Source organism: Solanum lycopersicum, chromosome 2 (assembly GCF_036512215.1).
Source record: "Solanum lycopersicum chromosome 2, SLM_r2.1".
NCBI classification, from domain to species: Eukaryota; Viridiplantae; Streptophyta; class Magnoliopsida; order Solanales; family Solanaceae; genus Solanum; species Solanum lycopersicum.
This window is the reverse complement of record NC_090801.1, coordinates 52,336,759-52,355,213: the sequence shown is the minus strand read 5'-3', so window position 1 is coordinate 52,355,213 and position 18,455 is coordinate 52,336,759. Positions and strand designations below refer to the sequence as shown.

At 34.1% G+C, this 18,455-nt stretch overlaps 1 protein-coding gene across 1 annotated transcript; it reads right to left on the bottom strand.

Annotated features, from left to right (window-relative positions):
• Positions 1 to 1,232: 1,232 nt before the first annotated feature.
• Positions 1,233 to 8,314, bottom strand: LOC138341746 (uncharacterized). The gene is given in 5 exon segments (XM_069293417.1): positions 1,233 to 2,768; positions 2,770 to 2,806; positions 2,908 to 5,385; positions 5,547 to 6,336; positions 6,526 to 8,314. Coding segments are annotated over 5 exon segments (5,928 nt in total). The 5' UTR covers positions 8,297 to 8,314; the 3' UTR covers positions 1,233 to 1,916.
• Between the last annotated feature and the right edge of the window lie 10,141 nt (positions 8,315 to 18,455).

Sequence of the window (18,455 nt, the reverse complement as noted above, 5' to 3'; positions counted from 1 at the left end):
AGGAAGTGTTAATCCTATGAGAAAGTAATCTAATCCCATTATCCAGGAGGGTCCTGCTAGTCCCATTATCCAGGAGGGTCCTGCTAGTCCCATTATCCAGGAGGGTCCTGCTATTCCCATTATCCAGGAGGGTCCTGCTAGTCCCATTATCCATGAGGGTCCTGCTATTCCCATTATCCAGGAGGGTCCTGCTAGTCCCATTATCCAGGAGGGTCCTGGTAGTCCCATTATCCAGGAGGGTCCTGCTAGTCCCATTATCCAGGAGGGTCTTGCTAATCCCATTATCCAGGAGGGTCCTGCTATTCCCATTATCCAGGAGGGTCCTGGTAGTCCCATTATCCAGGAGGGTCCTGCTAGTCCCATTATCCAGGAGGGTCCTGCAAGTCCCATTATCCAGGAGGGTCCTGCTAATAAAGTTTTCAACAAACTAATAATACCAAAGTTTTCAACAAACTAATAATACCAACGAAACATTGTGAATGCTATCTTCATTATTTGGAAGTTCCTTCAAGGAGAAAAATAATAATAATAATAATAAATAAATATTTCAACATTCAAGTAATTGCTATTTTGATATATGTTAGCCAACTTTCATATAATATTCCACAAGTCTTTATTGTAGGGTTTCCATTTCGCTCGCTGCAGACTAGGTTGAAGATCTAGGTTCCTAGAATCCTTAATCTTGAAATAACTTGTGTCCCTGCTTCAACAAAGAAAATTTGTGAGTTTGAAAAGGTGGTGGTTGGTTTGTAGTTCCATCTTTCGACAAAGGCGGCTCAATCACTTATGACGCATCGGTTGTTTCCAACGTTCAATACTTCTTACTGATTGATTGTACTTTCATCCACATTTGCTTATTTTGCGACCTAAATCCAATGTCTTCATCTCATAACACTCATTGTTTAGCCTTCATAGGATCAGAGAATTTTCGAATTCAACACTTAAAGACAGATTAACTCAGTGGCCTGATGCTTTGTCTAGTACCGATTAGAGACTTGGTAGCGAGTCTTGAAATTCCTTCATAGTTTTTTTTTGTTTTGTTTTTTGACAAAGACTCGACTCAAATACATACCAAAAAAGTGACAAAAAAAAAGTATAATTAAGTTACGAACTATATGAGAATAAAAGAAAAGATTCGATGAAGACTCTTTTTTTTTTGTAAGAAGAAGAAAGAAAAACTTATCTGAGTGTGGGAGCCGAATCTATTGATCATGCCATGCACTTTGAATTGATTTCCAGACTTGGCTATCCAATCTATTTATCAACCATTATTGATTATTCAATCTTGATGTGGAATCCCAACACTTAATGAAGCCATAAATAATCTGAACCCTTATAGAATTTGTGGTATTAATGAAGGTCTTTGCTGCTAAAACTCAATCATGTTAATTGCTCCAACTCACGTCTGCCTTAGGGTGCATGTCAGGATTTTCACCAATAAGACTCTCTTATATTCAACTCCTTTTCGCCTTACGGTGTCCACTTAGGGTTTTCACCAATAAGACTCTCTCATTTTTATTTCTTTTTTTGCTCACATTTGTCTTATGGTGCCCATTCAGTATTTTTACCTACCTTTAACCAACTTATTCTCGACATATCAAGGGCTGATGCAAAGACTTTTTTTTTTTTTTGACTTAAGATGATGGGGTTGATTTTGAGCTGTGAGATGAGAGACCGAATAAATAAACAAACGACTTTTGCCCCAGTATACTTCAATATGAATTTTTGGATTTGTATTTGGTTGAACCGAACCCAATATTAGGGCTGCCTACGTATCTTGCCGAAACAAGAATCAGGTCAAACGTAGTTCAGGCAATTTTTTTTTTGTCAAGGACATAGCATAACCAAGAGATCCCATTGAATCAACCCTTGAAATATCAAGCCCAAACGTAAGGGTTTCTAATGTCGAAACTCAATCATATGTAATATCTTTTCACAGCATCAGCATTGATGATCGTTTCCGTCACTTTGCCTTCTATATCTGCTAAGTAAAGAGCACCATTGGGTAATACCCTTTTAACAACGAATGGTCCTCTCCAATTTGGAGAAAATTTGCCTTTGGTTTCAGCATGATGTGGCAAAATGCGTCTCAACACTAATTGACCCTCTTCAAAATGTCTGGGACGCACCTTTTTGTTGTATGCCCGTGCCATTCTTCTCTGATATAATTGTCCATGACATACTGATGTCAGACGCTTCTCATCAATCAAACTTAATTGCTCTAACCGAGTTTTGATCCATTCATCATCGTCAATTTCAGCCTCCACAATGATTCGTAAAGACGGGATCTCAATCTCTGCAGGTATAACTGCCTCAGTCCCATATACTAGTGAATATGGGGTAGCGCCCACTGACGTACGGACTGTAGTGCGATAACCCAACAAAGCGAAAGGCAACTTTTCATGCCATTGTCGAGAACTTTGCACCATCTTACGAAGTATCTTTTTTATATTTTTGTTAGCAGCTTCTACAGCCCCGTTTGCCTTTGGGCGATACGGAGTCGAATTTCGATGCTCAATCTTAAATCGGTGGCATAATTCTTGCATCAAGTGGCTGTTGAGATTTGCAGCGTTGTCAGTTATAATCACCTTTGGAATACCAAACCGACAGATGATGTTAAAATGGATGAAATCCACCACGACCTTCTTGGTCACTGACTTGAAAGTTACTGCTTCCACCCACTTTGTAAAATAATCAATAGCCACTAAGATGAACCTGTGACCATTCGATGCTTTTGGTTCTATCGGTCCAATCACATCTATTCCCCATGCCACGAAAGGCCATGGAGCAGACATTGCATGCAACTCAGAAGGGGGAGAATGTATTAAATCACCATGTATTTGACATTCATGACATTTACGAACAAATCGTATGGAATCCCGCTCCATGGTGAGCCAATAATACCCTGCTCGAAGTATCTTCTTGGCTAGAACATATCCATTCATATGAGGTCCACAAACTCCTGAGTGTACTTCAATCATGATTGTGGAAGCCTCTTGAGCATTTACACACCTTAGAAGACCTAAATCGGGTGTCTTCTTGTACAGTATGCCTCCGCTTAAGAAAAAACCCCTTGCTAGTTGTCGAATAGTCTTTTTTTGATTACCAGTTACATCTGACGGACATTCTCCAGACTGAAGATAAGTTTTGATATCATGAAACCAAGGCTTACCATCAAATTCCTCCTCAATCATGTTGCAATAGGCATGTTGATCACGAATTTGTATGTATAAAGGGTCGATATGGGCGCCATCAGGGTGTTGGAGCATCGAAGATAAAGTGGCCAATGCATCTGCAATCTCATTGTGCATTCTGGGAATGTGTCTAAACTTTATCTACACGAATCGTTGACAAAGACCTTGTAAACAATGTTGATATGGTATGAGCTTTGGGTCTCGAGTTTCCCATTCTCCTTGAATTTGATGAACTAGTAAGTCTGAGTCTCCTAACACTAACAATTCTTGGATGCCCATGTCAACAGCTAACCTCAGACCCAAAATGCACGCTTCGTACTCAGACATATTATTAGTACAATAGAATCTAAGTTGGGCAGATATGGGGTAGTATTCCCCTGATTCAGACATAAGAACAGCTCCTATTCCAACTCCTTTCCTGTTAGAGGCACCATCAAAGAATAACTTCCAACCTTGATCGTTATCGTGAATAACTTCGTCGATACAAGATATCTCTTCATCTGGAAAATAGGTTTTAAGTGGTTCATATTCTTCATCAATAGGGTTCTCTGCCAAATGATCTGCCAATGCTTGAGCTTTCATTGCGGTCCGCGTTATATAGATAATGTCAAACTCTGTGAGCAATATTTGCCATTTCGCAAGCCTGCCTGTGGGCATGGGCTTTTGAAAAATATATTTCAACGGATCCATACGAGAGATGAGATAAGTAGTGTAAGATGAAAGATAATGTTTCAACTTCTGTGCTACCCAAGTTAGGGCACAACACGTTCTTTCAAGAAGGGTGTACTTTGCTTCGTAAACGGTAAACTTCTTGCTGAGGTAATAAATGGCCCGCTCTTTCTTCCTAGTGTCATCATGCTGACCCAGTACGCAACCAAAAGAATTATCCAGTACTGACATATACAATATCAAAGGTCTTCCCGGCTCGGGAGGAACCAACACAGGGGGATTCGATAGGTAACTCTTAATTTTTTCAAAAGCTTCTCGACATTCTTCGGTCCACTCGACTGTGGCATTCTTTTTCAACAACTTAAAGATAGGCTCACAAGTTGTTGTGAGTTGAGCAATGAATCTGCTGATGTAGTTTAACCTTCCTAGAAGGCTCATAACCTCAGTTTTGTTCTTTGGAGGTGGCAATTCTTGGATTGCTTTAATCTTTGAAGGATCCAACTCGATACCTTTTCGACTGACTATAAACCCCAAAAGCTTCCCCGATGGTACTCCAAATACACATTTTGCAGGATTAAGCTTGAGATTATACCTGCGGAGCCTTTCGAAGAATCTCCTTAAGTCTTTCACATGATTTGACTGTTTTTTAGATTTAATGATAACATCATCTACATAAACTTCGATTTCTCTATGCATCATATCGTGAAACATGGTTGTCATTGCTCTCATATAAGTTGCCCCTGCATTTTTTAATCCAAAAGGCATAACACGATAACAATATGTACCCCATGGAGTGATAAAAGATGTTTTTTCTGCATCTTCATCATCCATAATAATCTGATGGTAGCCCGCATAACAATCCACAAAAGATGCAACCTCATGTTTAGCACAATTATCCAATAAAATATGGATGTTAGGCAAAGGAAAATCATCTTTTGGACTTGCCTTATTCAAATCACGATAATCAACACACATTCGAACTTTGCCGTCTTTCTTCGGGACGGGTACGATATTGGCTAACCAAGAAGGATATTGAGAGACTTGAATGACTTTGGCCTCAAGTTGTTTTGTGATCTCCTCTTTAATTATTACACTCATGTCGGTTTTGAGTTTTCTCAACTTCTGCTTTATCGGAGGAAAATTAGGGTCAATTGGCAACTTGTGAACAACCATGTCCGTGCTTAATCCAGGCATGTCATCATAAGATGACGCAAAAACATCTTTGTAATCAAACAAGGCCTGGATTATATCGTCCTTTTGATGTTGAACATGTACACTTATCTTAGTCTCTTTAATAATTTCCTGATCCCCCAGATTTATCGTCTCAGTTTCACTCATGTTTGGATTTGACTTATTTTCAAAATGATTGAAATCCCTCCTTACTTCTTCAAATACTCTGTCTTCATCATGTTCAATTTCTTGACTTATTATTTCAATATTAGGTCGAAGATTAGATTGGATATTAAGATCTGGCGAAAAATTCTGCATGCATGTCATATCACTAGAATCGGCATAGAAAGAACTGTATAAAAGAAAACGAACAAATATATTAGACTGAAATAAAGATGCAATTACATCCTATTGAAAAGGGAAATAGAATGTTTGAAATAAAACAACAAGATAAAATCCGAATTACCATCCTTGAATGAATCGGATGATAAAAGAAAAAACAAGACAGACTACCAAGACTCGTCTTTAACGGGGAGAGGGGTGGCCTCCCAATTGTTTAGATTGACATCAGGACCAATGAATTGCACATCTTTGTCGCTAGTGCCTTCTCCGAGTTCCACCATATCAACCTCGACAAATAAATCTTGAAAATAGTTGATCATTTCTTCGCTAACTTTCATCACTGGCTCTGGAAAAGATGATTGATAAGATTCTGTTTTACGGGCTTTGATGAAAGATTTGTAGATTGGTTGTATAGGCTTGGTAAGTGACCATACATCTCTCTTCTGCTTCTTTGCATTCATTTTGTCCTCGACTCTAGGTTGGTAGCCTAAGCCAAAAGTACCGATGCTCTTTGGTAGACTCACAGGATAAGCTCTTCCTTGCAAGCAGATTCCTAAGCCTTTACCCGGCTCAAACCCATGTTTCATCAATTCGTTCACCACCATTACAGACGCGATGGACATATTTGGTTTTGGAATGACACTCCCCTCGGGGACATGCTCAATAACCACTACCTCAGAAGCCTGATAAACTAGTGCCTCATTCTCATTATCCGCATTGATAAAAGGGAAGGAAGAGTCTTTGTGGATTGACAAATCCCCCTCACCATGAACAATTACCTCTTGTCGGTCGTGTTCAAACTTAATCATTTGATGCAACGTTGAGGGGACGGCTCCAGCCTTATGCACCCATGGCCTCCCCAACAATAGATTGTAGGACGCGTTGATATCCAACACTTGAAAATTCACAGCGAAATCCACAGGCCCTATGGTTAGTACGAGCTCTATCTCACCAATAACATCTGTTTTTGACCCATCAAAAGCTCTAACACATACATTGTTGGGTTGGACCCTTTCAGCACAAACATTCAATTTCTGTAGAGTTGATAAAGGACAAATATTTGCTCCAGATCCTCCATCAATTAGAACTCAAGTGACATATGAAAGCTCACACTTTACAGTGATATGTAGGCCTTGGTTATGTCCTGTGCCTTCTTTGGGTAGTTCATCATCCGAAAAGGTGATGCGGTTTACCTCAAATATTCTCCCAGCAATCTTCTCTAACTGACTCACTGTAACTTTACTAGGAACATGTGCTTCATTCAAAATTTTCATTACAGCCTTACGATGTTCATCAGAATGTATTAGCAAAGACAACAAAGAGATTTGGGATGGAGTCTTTCTTAATTGTTCCACCACGGAGTAGTCTGATAATTTCATCTTCGTTAGGAATTCCTCTGCCTCTCCTTCAGTGACCGGACTCTTCATTTGTATTTGGTCATTTTTAGTTTTCCTTAATTCCACCGGGACATAACATCTCCCTGAACGGGTTATTCCTCCTATTTCATCAATTTCTTCATCAATTTCTTTTCCCTTGTATGTCACGACAGTAGGCTCATAATTCCAAGGAACAACTTTGGGGTTAGTCATTGGGAGCTGGGATACTGGCTTGATAATCACCGGAGGAATATGGGCCCCTCGCACGATCAAGATAGGCTTGTTTGGCCCTTTTGGAACAAACGATTTTGCCTTACTCGGACTTGCCCAAACATCTTCAAGGGCTCCTTTCACAGTTAAGATGGGTGTGTTTGATGGACTCAACTTTTCTAACACACCTTCCGCCCCTAAAGGCATCGTTTTTGTTAAATCAACAACATTTGCTGACTTCTCAATGCCATTTCCAACCCTAAGGATTGGCTTATAAGGAGATGCAAACTCTTCATGACCCTTCATCATTTCCAGCATGTTTGTTTCAGGATGCCTCGGCAATGGATTTTGATTGATGTTGGGTCCACTCGGACTTTCAACTATAATTCGATTAGAATCGATCAAATCCTGAATGGCCCTTTTCAAATACCAACATCTCTCTATGTTGTGCCCTGGGGCATTAGAACAATATGCGCAATGTTGAGAATAATCCAAATTTCTCGGGGGAGGATTCGACATCTTTCTCTCAATAGGACTCAAAACATTCAACGTCCTTAATTTTTGAAACAAGCTAGCATACGACTCCCCAATAGGAGTGAACTCACCTTTAACGTCATTTCCCTTTTTGTATTGTGGTCTAGGACGGAAAGGAATTCTAGCAGTGTTTTGATGAACTTGAGGGGGTGGTGGATGATTTTGTGGAGTTGGTGCACGCCATTGTGGATAAGAAGGAGGTGCAATTGGTTGTGTATTAAAAACATGATATGGAGTGTATGGCATAGAATATTGTGGAGCTTGGGAAGGAAAATAGTGTTGTGGGGAATTACCTAGAACATGAGTCCTAGGCGCTGATACAATAGTGGCCACATCCTCCCTTCTCTTCTTCCCTCCAATATTTCCAGAACCATTTTGAAGCACTTGTGTTGTGGCTTTTAGGGCAGCCTGACTTACAATCTTTCCAGACTTGATGCCATTTTCCACCATTTCCCCCACCTTAATAACTTCAGCGAATGTTTTCCCTACGGCAGAAAGCAGATAGTGAAAGTAATCAGGTTCTTGCGCCTGGAGAAAAACGTCAATCATCTCTGACTCCTTCATCGGTGGTTTAACCCTAGCAGCTTGTTCCCTCCATCTGATAGCATATTCACGAAAATTTTCCGTGGTCTTCTTCTTCATGTTAGCTAACGAGGAGCGATCTGGGACAATGTCAATATTATATTGGAATTGCTGTACAAAACATCGAGCCAAGTCATCCCATGTGTGCCAGTTGGTGATATCCTGATCTATGAACCATTCAGATGCAATCCCTACTAAGCTTTCCCCAAAATAGGCCATAAGTAACTCTTCTTTGCCCCCCTGCACCCCTCAATTGGTTGCAATATCTCTTTAGATGAGCTATGGGGTCTCCGTGACCATCATATTTTTCAAACTTTGGAGTCTTAAAACCAGCAGGTAAATGGACGTGAGGAAACATACACAAGTCACTGAATGAGATGCCTTTGTGGCCTCCTAGTCCTTGCATATCTCTTATACTCTGTTCCAAACTCTTCATTTTCTTAGTCATTTCTTCATGTTCCTCATTCTTGACCATCCTCTCAATTTCAACAGGGGAATTATATTGATGAATGTGGGGATGAGAACTTGGAATTTTAATGGTCTCTTCAAGAGTGTAACTCTGCTCACGCCGAACTTTGGGCGGAGGATCGCTGTTGGATTTGGGCACCATCGTTGGCTGCGGGATGCTGTCAGTCGGGGCAGTTGACACAAAGAGTGGATTACTTATTACAGGCGTATTCGAAGGGCGCGCCATAGAAGTTCCAGCGACATTGGATGTGTTAGCATAGGGGTCGAATCCAGGAGGATATATCGGATCGCTTGTCGACACCTGGATAGGGTGAGACATATTTGTATTAAAATAGTCTCGGATTGAAGATGGTGGAGGTTGTCCACTCATCCAAGCCTCGTACATCTCTGCCATTTGTTGTCTTAACACCCTTATCTCTTCTGTTGTCCCTGTTTCTTGTGAAGTCATCTGGTTTTGGATCTCCTCATCATTGTCCGATTCATTTCCGTCTCTAGGGGCCATTTTCTGTTTCCCTTTCGATCTTGTGTTGTAAGGATGTGATGCCAGTTTAACCACAAACCAACCACCTTTAAGCTAGTATGTCTCTCTCTCTTTCTCTCTCTATCTCTCTCTCTCTATGGATTCATATTTCCCTCTATTAGGATAGTGACAAACTAGGCTTAATAAAATATATATTTTTTAACAACAATAATGGAAAAATCATACACACAAAAAAGTATTTTTTTTTATATATGTAATAATATATATATATATATATATATATATATATATATATATATATATATATATATATTTAAAATAAGAATAAGTAAAAATCATACACACACAAAAGCAAATTTTTTATTTTTTTATTATTATTTTTTAATTTTTATTAAAATGGTTATTAAAGGAAGAAGGAGAAAAATAAAATTATATATATATATATATATATATATATATATATATATATATATAATAACCCTTAAATTTTTTCCAAAATTAAAATATTAGTGTATTCGATTGTATTTTATTTTTGTTGATTAAATTTTCAATCTTTTTTCTTTTATATAAAAAAAAAACTTTGATAGTAATGATAGATTTTTCTATTTGTAAAAGAAATATGAATTTTGATTAAAAAAAATCATGTTTAATAAGTGGATTACATCAAAACTTTAATTTGATATTTTTCGTTATAATTAATTTTTCATTATGATTCATTCATCTAAAGCCGATCAACATTTGTATAGTCTTCCCCATAATGCAACAAATAACACAAAATAATGTACATGATAGTCTCAAGTAGGGATATTTCTCCTAGACAGGCTCGACCCTTGTGGCGAGCTCCCCATTAATTCAATATTATGCATGATACAGATAAATTGAATCCTATTAGGGATAGTCATTGTTGAGGCTTGTTTTACTAGGAAACAACCTAATAGGGAAGGTGTCTAGACTGGCCATAAAACGAGTGGACTACTCGAGTCGAGAAGGGACAGCTTACCAGTAGCAGGGCTTTCTGGCCTCACTGTTAGTCCTTCCCATCCTAAGACATGTGTTACTATAGAATCCTTCCCAGGAGCGTTGCCTCATCTCTGGTATCTCATGGCTCGGGAGCGTAATCGCATCTCCGAATAAAGTATCTCAGAAGACTCAGGTAGATGCGCGAGGAAAGACAATTACATGATAATTAACATACTATTAAGAAGGGTAAATAAGCAAACAAATAGCATATTGTGCAATTAAACACAATATTCACAAATTGATAAGTACGTAAATACATAATAAAGTCATATAGAAGTCCATGTTTACAAGCTCGAATTCTAATTCCCCAGCGGAGTCGCCAGAGATGTCACACCCCTTTTTCACGCGGCGGCGTAAGGGTTTTTCCAATTTAAGTGACGTTGTTAATTAAGGGATTATTTTGATTTTTTCAGAGTCGCCACTTGGAATTGAGTTATGGTGTTCCAAGTCACCTTTTTTGTTTAATCCCTAATCAAAAGGAAATGACTCTTTGTTTGGTCTGCGAACGAGTTTGGGTAAGGAATTCTGTTGACCGAGTGGAAGGTATTAGGCATCCCTCATGTCCCGTGGTTCTAGCACGGTCGCTTTATGGACATTTATGACTTAAACTAATTTATGAATATTGTATTATTAAAACAAATGTATTTACCCTCATTCTTTGATTTATTTAAATATATTAAAAACTACCTTATTTTATTAATTCATGCCCTTTAATTAAAAATATATATATACACATATAAATTAAATCAAGCAAAGCAGAATAAAATAAGATATTCTTTATTATTTTTTATTTCTTTTGTTATTATTATTATTTTTTATTTTTTTATTCTATTTTTTACATTTTTTTTTACTTTCTCATCTTTTGCTATTATTATTATTTATTGTTATTATTAATTTTTATTCTTTCAAGGTTTCATTTGTTTTGATTTTTTTTTTTATTTCAACTTTTTTTTTTGTTTGGACAAAGAAACTTTAAATTAAAAAAAATAAAAAAAAATTATTTCCTCTTCAATTGATTTTTTAATATTATTTTTATACTTCTTTTCTATTATTTTTTTTGTTTTCTCTTTTCCCCTCTTTTTTATTATATTCATTTTCACTGTTTATTTTTTATTTAAACTTTTCCCTTTTTCTTTTTATTATTATTATTATTATTATTATTATTATATTTTTTCTTTTCTTCCACTTTTATTCGATTTTTTTTTACGTCATTAACATTACACTAAAATTCTACTAACTAAAATTAATATTTACATAATAGCTACACATGTTATTATTATAAACTAAATATTAAAAATAAGAATAGACTTAGACAATAATTTTACTTAGGCATGAAATAAACTATGAATTATTTAATATGATATAAACTACGGTTTGTTATAGCAATTTCACACAAAATAAAACTATATAAAGGATCTAAACTAAACATAAAGTTGACATTAAATATTTGAACAAACTTCATATAAAACATAACGGTTTAACCACATGTGAAACTTGACAACTTTAATATATTGTAATCAGTGCTTGTATAAACATCATATTAAATTATATAAAAAATAATTAAAAAATTGTACCTCTTGCGAAAATTCCACCAAAAGAAAACAATTTGAATAAAGAACCGCGAAAGTAAACCTCCACTTCAACCTTTGTTTGTGATTTTCAAAAAAAGTAAGAACGTATGTGTTGCCTTCTTTTCTTGATTTTTTTTCTCCCTTTTGTTCTTTTTTTTTTACCTCTCTGATCTTTTTTTTTCGTTTTTCTTTGGATCCTCATTTTCCTTTGTTTTATATTTTGTGTTTAGTGTAGTGTGTGCTGAGAGTGAATGGGGAGTGGGATAAAGTGGGGTAATGGGGAGTGGGGTCGTGGGGAAGTGGGGAAAATGGGAGTGGTTTCCCCCCCCCCCCCTCCCCCTTTTTTTTTTTTAATTATTACATATATATATATATATATACATATTAAATGATAATTATATAATTATTAATTTTTTTTTGAGTAAATAAATAAATAAAAGCTAAATGGGTAATTAAAACAAAAAATATAATTAAGAAATATTAGTTTATTTAAATAATATATGTTATTTATATATATATATATATATATATATATATATATATATATATATATATATATATCTTCTTTTTTTTTTTTTTTTTTACAATCAAAAACAAACTTTTCTAAATAAAAATTATATTTATGTTGTTTATTTTTATATCTTTTAAATAAAATTAATGAAAATAATAAAAGGTCAAAATATATTTAATTTAGATTGATAAAATTATTTATGCTTTAAATATTAGTGTTAAAATTAAATTCGGTCAAAAATTACGTGTCTACATTTGATAAAGTAATTTTGATTCTTTTTTAAAATATTACTCCGTCCATCTATTGTTATTTGTCATGGTTTTTATTTTTAGAATTAAATTATAATAATTTTGACTAACATTTTAAGATATATTTTTTCATCATATTGATATATAAAAGATTCCAATTTAATAGTACTTTTCATATTGTTAAATTTTTTGGTTTAAAATATCAAATTAATATAATCTAATTTAACTTTGAATAATTAGTCAATCGACTTACGAAAAACGTAACATGATAAATAAAAGTGGACGGATTGAGTATATCATTATCATATAAAATTAATTTAGATGTTTTAAAATTCATTTTTGATATTTAACGATACAATTAATCATTAATCATTGTTTGTTCGATTTTGATTTACATATACTTATGTAATACTTCCTTCGTTCCATTTTTGTAACAATCCGTGTAGACGGTTTGGGCACTAGAAATTTTTATGTTACAAAATACTTTCTGATAGATTTAAGTGGGTGTTTTGGACTATTCATAATTATAATTATGAAATTAGTGGGATAGTTTTACTAATTTATTTAGTTAATGGTTAAGAAATAATATTATAATTAATAGTGGGTCACTTTTATCACTATTATAATTATATGAGTATAATAATTAGGGTAACAAATAATCTGTAGAAGAAAAGAAAAGAGGAAAAAAAAGAACAGTGAGAAAGACGGCTTACTTGTGCAGCTACATTAAAGATTAAGCGTGGATTCGTTTAATGGTAAGTTTTTTTATAAATTCGTAACATGCAGATTGGTGGAAAGAATATATTAGTTCTTGTAAAACTATAAATGTTCAGGTGTATGCTAAATTGCTACGAGATAGGTTTAAGTACAAATTGTTGATTGAAAAAGTTAGGCAGCCATTAATCATTAATGTGTAAACAAATTGGTAGATTAAGGTATGGATGTGCATGTGGAAAAGCTTACTGCCACTGGGTTGGCACCAGTAACTTAAAATTTTAGACATTAAAATATTTTATACCTTATTATATGAAGTATGAAATTAATTATGGTTGGATAAGAAGGTATTAGATGAGAAGAATTGCTAAGTTGTAAAATTGGGTTAGACGTTTTGCCACTAGGGTTCGAAACCAGTGCTTAATCTTGAATTAAACTGCGTATCATCCTCTTATAAATTGAGTTTAGTATATTAAAATACGTAATTAAATATTAGGTGTATGAAATTATTTATATTTCATTAAAGTTATGTTAATTAGGGGAACTAAGACCTACCCTTAGTTTGAACTTTAGTAATTTGATTTTATAATTAGGTGAGTTTTTGGGTCTAGGCTAAATATAGAATAATCTGAGTGTTTATAGACTCGTTAACTTACAAATTGTGCATATATATACTTGATAGATTGGAAAGGTTCGGAGCCAATAAGGAAAGGAAAGGCATTGGAGAAGTAGTTACTTGACTTCAATTCTTCGGTGGAGGTAGGTTATGGTTTATGTTATTTGATAGTAAACTCTTAATAGTGATTGATATGCCTTGAATGATATTGTGAAGTTCTCTATGTACTTGATAGTGAGATTGTGTGATTTGGTTGTGTGGTTTGTGATTGGTCTGAAATCTTGAGACTGTAGAATTTATATTCTCTAATCCTATCTATCAAAGTGATTCCTTGAATAAAGAAGGCTTGATGAAAATAATATAACAATGAATTGAAAGCGGTGATAATAAAGGATAAATTAATAGTATAATTGGATCGGAGTGTCACGTTCCGACACGATATTCTTGGATCGGAGTGTCACGTCCCGACACGATATTTTTGAATCGGAGTGTCACGTTTCGACACGGTATTCTTGGATCGGAGTGTCACGTTCCGACACGGTATTCTTGGATCGGAGCGTCACGTTCCGACACGGTATTTTTGAATCGGAGTGTCACGTTCCGACACGATAATATTAAAGGAAAAATATGTTGAATTAATGGAAGATATTCAATCTCAAAGAACTCAACTCCCAAAATGGTTTGGTTTGGAGGCATGAGTCCTCATGTGTGATCTTGATACCGTTGACTTAATACGTGCTTACTTTATTGTTATTGACACTTGTTCATGTTGTTTGTTGCTTATCACATGTTAAGTGCTATAGTGAGTTCATACTATTATTCTTTGTATATTAGTTACTATTTTGGGTTGACCGATGATACTTACTCAGTACATGTTGCCTCGTACTGAGTCCTACTTGTTTTCTTCTTTGTTTTCCTTTTATGAAATGCAGCGAGTGTACTTATGACTTTTGATTTCCCTCAGCTCTAGCCAGCCTCCCGCATATCAAGTTACAGGGTGAGCTATCCATTCAAGCTCGTGTTGGATTCTCTCGATCACGACATGATGTCCTATACTTTCGGACACATACCATTTTATTCTTTATTTTAGTGTATTCGATATTCTTAGACTTAGTATTGGAGATTAGATGTCCTTGATGTGATGACTATCAGATTTTGGGATGATAAGTATTAAATTTTAGAAACTTATTTAAATTGGTTGTTTAGTATCTTTTGGAGCTTCCGCATTATTTATATTATTTATAGTTAAACTATTGGTATATGTTGGGGTTTAGATGTGTTGGTTCGCCCACCTAAGGAGGTAAGTGTGGGTGCCATTCACGACCCGTTTTGGGTCGTGACAATTTTATTTGGCACTTTTCGCATTTCAAGATTCAAATAAGTCAATCTTTGACCATAAGTTTTTCATAGATCCTTTTAATATTTTGAATTATCAATTATTGTGACTTATAGTACTTTTTACGTCGTTTACAAATATATTAATTTCATTTCAACAAATTTGAAGATGACATACACAAATGTCCGGTCAAAATTAAACTGTTTGACTCTAGAAAAATAAAAAATGCCACATAAAATGGAATAGATGGAGTAGTTAATTATGATGATTCTCTAAAGAAGGTCTAAAGTATTTCAGGCATGCAATTCATTTCATTAGTCAATTACATAAAATAGATATTCTAATTATTCAAAATAATTAATTTTATGCTAATATTGTTTTATATATTAGATGGAAAAATTATATGTGGAATCTAATTTTGTTGTGTTTTACTAGCTACATATTCCAGCCACGTTCTTTCTGAATTTCAAGTTCAAGAAAAAACTCATCCAACTAGTCACCAACTATGAAGGAAATTCCAACTTAGATACTCAAATCTAATTCAAATCTTTATTGGAAAATAAATGATTTAACACTTAATAGTAATTTGGTGTACCAAAAATATATTTTAGATTTGGGCGTTGAGTTTTGACTATGTAATTCTTAATTTACTACTTTTCCTTTTCTTTTGGTTTGATTTTAGTTTATAATTTTGAAAACTAATAAATTTGGTTGGTTTTACTTCTAAGAGGAAAATAAATGAAAAATCGATTCAAACTGATTGTAAAAATATATATATTTAAAATTATAAATTTGCATGCGTGCGGGCACAGTTTTATATAAATGTTTTTTTTTAAAAAAAATAATATGGTATATATTACTTTTTTATATTCTTGATTCTAATCTTACTTGTCTTTCCATAAATTTAATTTTTTGCTTAATTTGACTTGTTATTATCATTATCAATACAAGAGAAACAGTGATTTTGACCACATTGTTACCCTCTTGATTTGCTTGTTGAGTAATGAGTACTAACCATGTTGTCTATACTCCCGCGGCCTTTTCAACTATGTTTAAAGCCTCTTCCCCTTGGCATATATATATATATATATCCTAATAAAAATCTTACAAGAAGAGTTAGAATAATTTTGTATTGTCAAAGTAGTTAAAATACAAGCTAGCAAATATGGAAGCAACAAGAAGAAAAGTTTCCTAGGTTCATTCACAATCCTAAGGCATGAAGCTCATGGTTCCCTATCTAATGGTTAATATATGAACGGAAAAGGGTTAAAAGTACTCCTGGATTATGCGAAATAGATAATTTATATCCTCTATTATATTTTTGGATAAAAAATATTTGTATTGTATCTCAAGAGATCATAAATATCTGCAAGAGTTAACTATCCATATTTTAAGTGACGTGGCAAGTCACATGGAACTAATCGCTCTACCTAAGGTTGCGAACTAGAATTCACTACAAAAAGAACTAGACTTTTAGTGACGATAAACCAAAAATATTGCCACTAAACAATTAGAGGAATTTTTAGTGGCGAGTAAGGCAACAACCACCCTTCGCTAGTAAAACCTTTTTCAACAAAAGAAAAGCAACCTAATTTTGTAAAATAAATACCATGCATTATCAATATTAAAAACATCCAATATATTATGAAAATCATCAAAATTACTTCTCAATTCAAATCACCTACGATATAATGAATCATTGTACATTTTACGCATTTATATATATATGACATAAAAATAAAACAGTGTCTTCAAACTCTTCCTTGATCGATATTATTTACGATTTTTTTAAAAACAATGTAGAAAAAAAAACAAAAAATCAGAATATAATGCTAAAAATCTGTTAAAATCTTTAGCGGGGATATTATGGGATTTTGTGCCGCAAAAGGTCTAGCTTTTTTTGAAGTTAATCCTAGTTAGTAACGCTTGGGTGGAGGGATTAATCTCGCATGACTTATCACATCATTAATATTTGGGCTGTTAACTCTTGAGGGTATTTGTGGTCTCTTAAAATAACTGCGATGATGTGTTTAATCTCAAAACACAAAAAATATAAGTGATATATTTCACATAATTCAAGCACAATTTTAACTCTTTTATGATATATGAATTCGGGTTTCCCACATAAATTTCGTAACTAATTGCATGTTCACTTGTAGACTTTAGTAACTTTGATGTGTCCAAACATCAATTTCATGGTTAAGAGATAATTCATCTTTGAATCACTTAATTATCAATCACTATTTAATTCATATCATCATCGATATATCTTTTGATAAATCATAACTCATTGATTTGTTTCTTCAGAACATCATTATTAGAGGTTTTATTAATTAGTTTCATGAGGATAGCTAAATTTTTTGACAATACGCATAATTTTACTGAGGAAGGTACGTATATAACTTGATTACATATTTAATTCATTTTTCATCAACTTGATAGCGATGATATAAATATAGCCACGTACTCTTAACTTTATATATGCTTGGAGGTATAACATGTTACACATATATCTAAAAAAAGAAATAGAACCTACAAAAAACAAAAGCGAGAAATAACAACTTAATTATTGATTTGGTTCCAATATTTAAAAACTAGCTTTATTAGTTCGATTTTCTTTTAGAGGAAATTAAAATAGATTCAAATCGAACGATGAATAAGCCAAGATAATAAAAATTATAGGCGGTGGCTGGACTATTTACCAAGCATCTTTCTGGTCCCAATCTTGTGTAAAGGGATAGAATTGTAGGTGGTGGACTGGAGTGACAAGGCTAGCTAGCTGGAACCTAAAATTGTTGAACTTTGAAAATATTGCATAATGGAAATTTCTTTGTTTGTCTAGTTGTGGATTAATAAAACTGTTGAATGATTTTACCTATGAAAATTAGAAGTAGTCGATTTTAATTAATTTTAGGTGTGGAAAATTAAGAAGAAGCTAAAACATCATTATAGTATTTGATGATTGATGTGGAGGAGCTTTTAAGACTCATAATTAATCAACTACTACTTGTAATTCGAGACAAAAGTTCTTAGCAATATTAATTGAATACATGTAATGATATCCAGATCATGTGATGGCTCAGTGATTGACTTTGAAATATTGTTCCCAAAATATTACTGATATTTCCAAAGTTTTTGGATTAATGACGAGAGGGAAAAATTTGCTCTACCCGTCAATTATAGAATGAGACATATACTCATATATCATACCTAAAAATCACAACCGAAAGTTAATTGAATGCTAATTAGCCAAACATATCATATTATGGAATATCATTTGCGGTATAATCCCCCCTCCTTTTTGCATGTAAACTAAGTGGAGATATTTTTTTTTTTAAAATACGTGAGAGAGAAGTATTGAGAACACTTTTAAATTTGATGTAAATTATTAGTCTTTAGGCCCGTTTGGATTG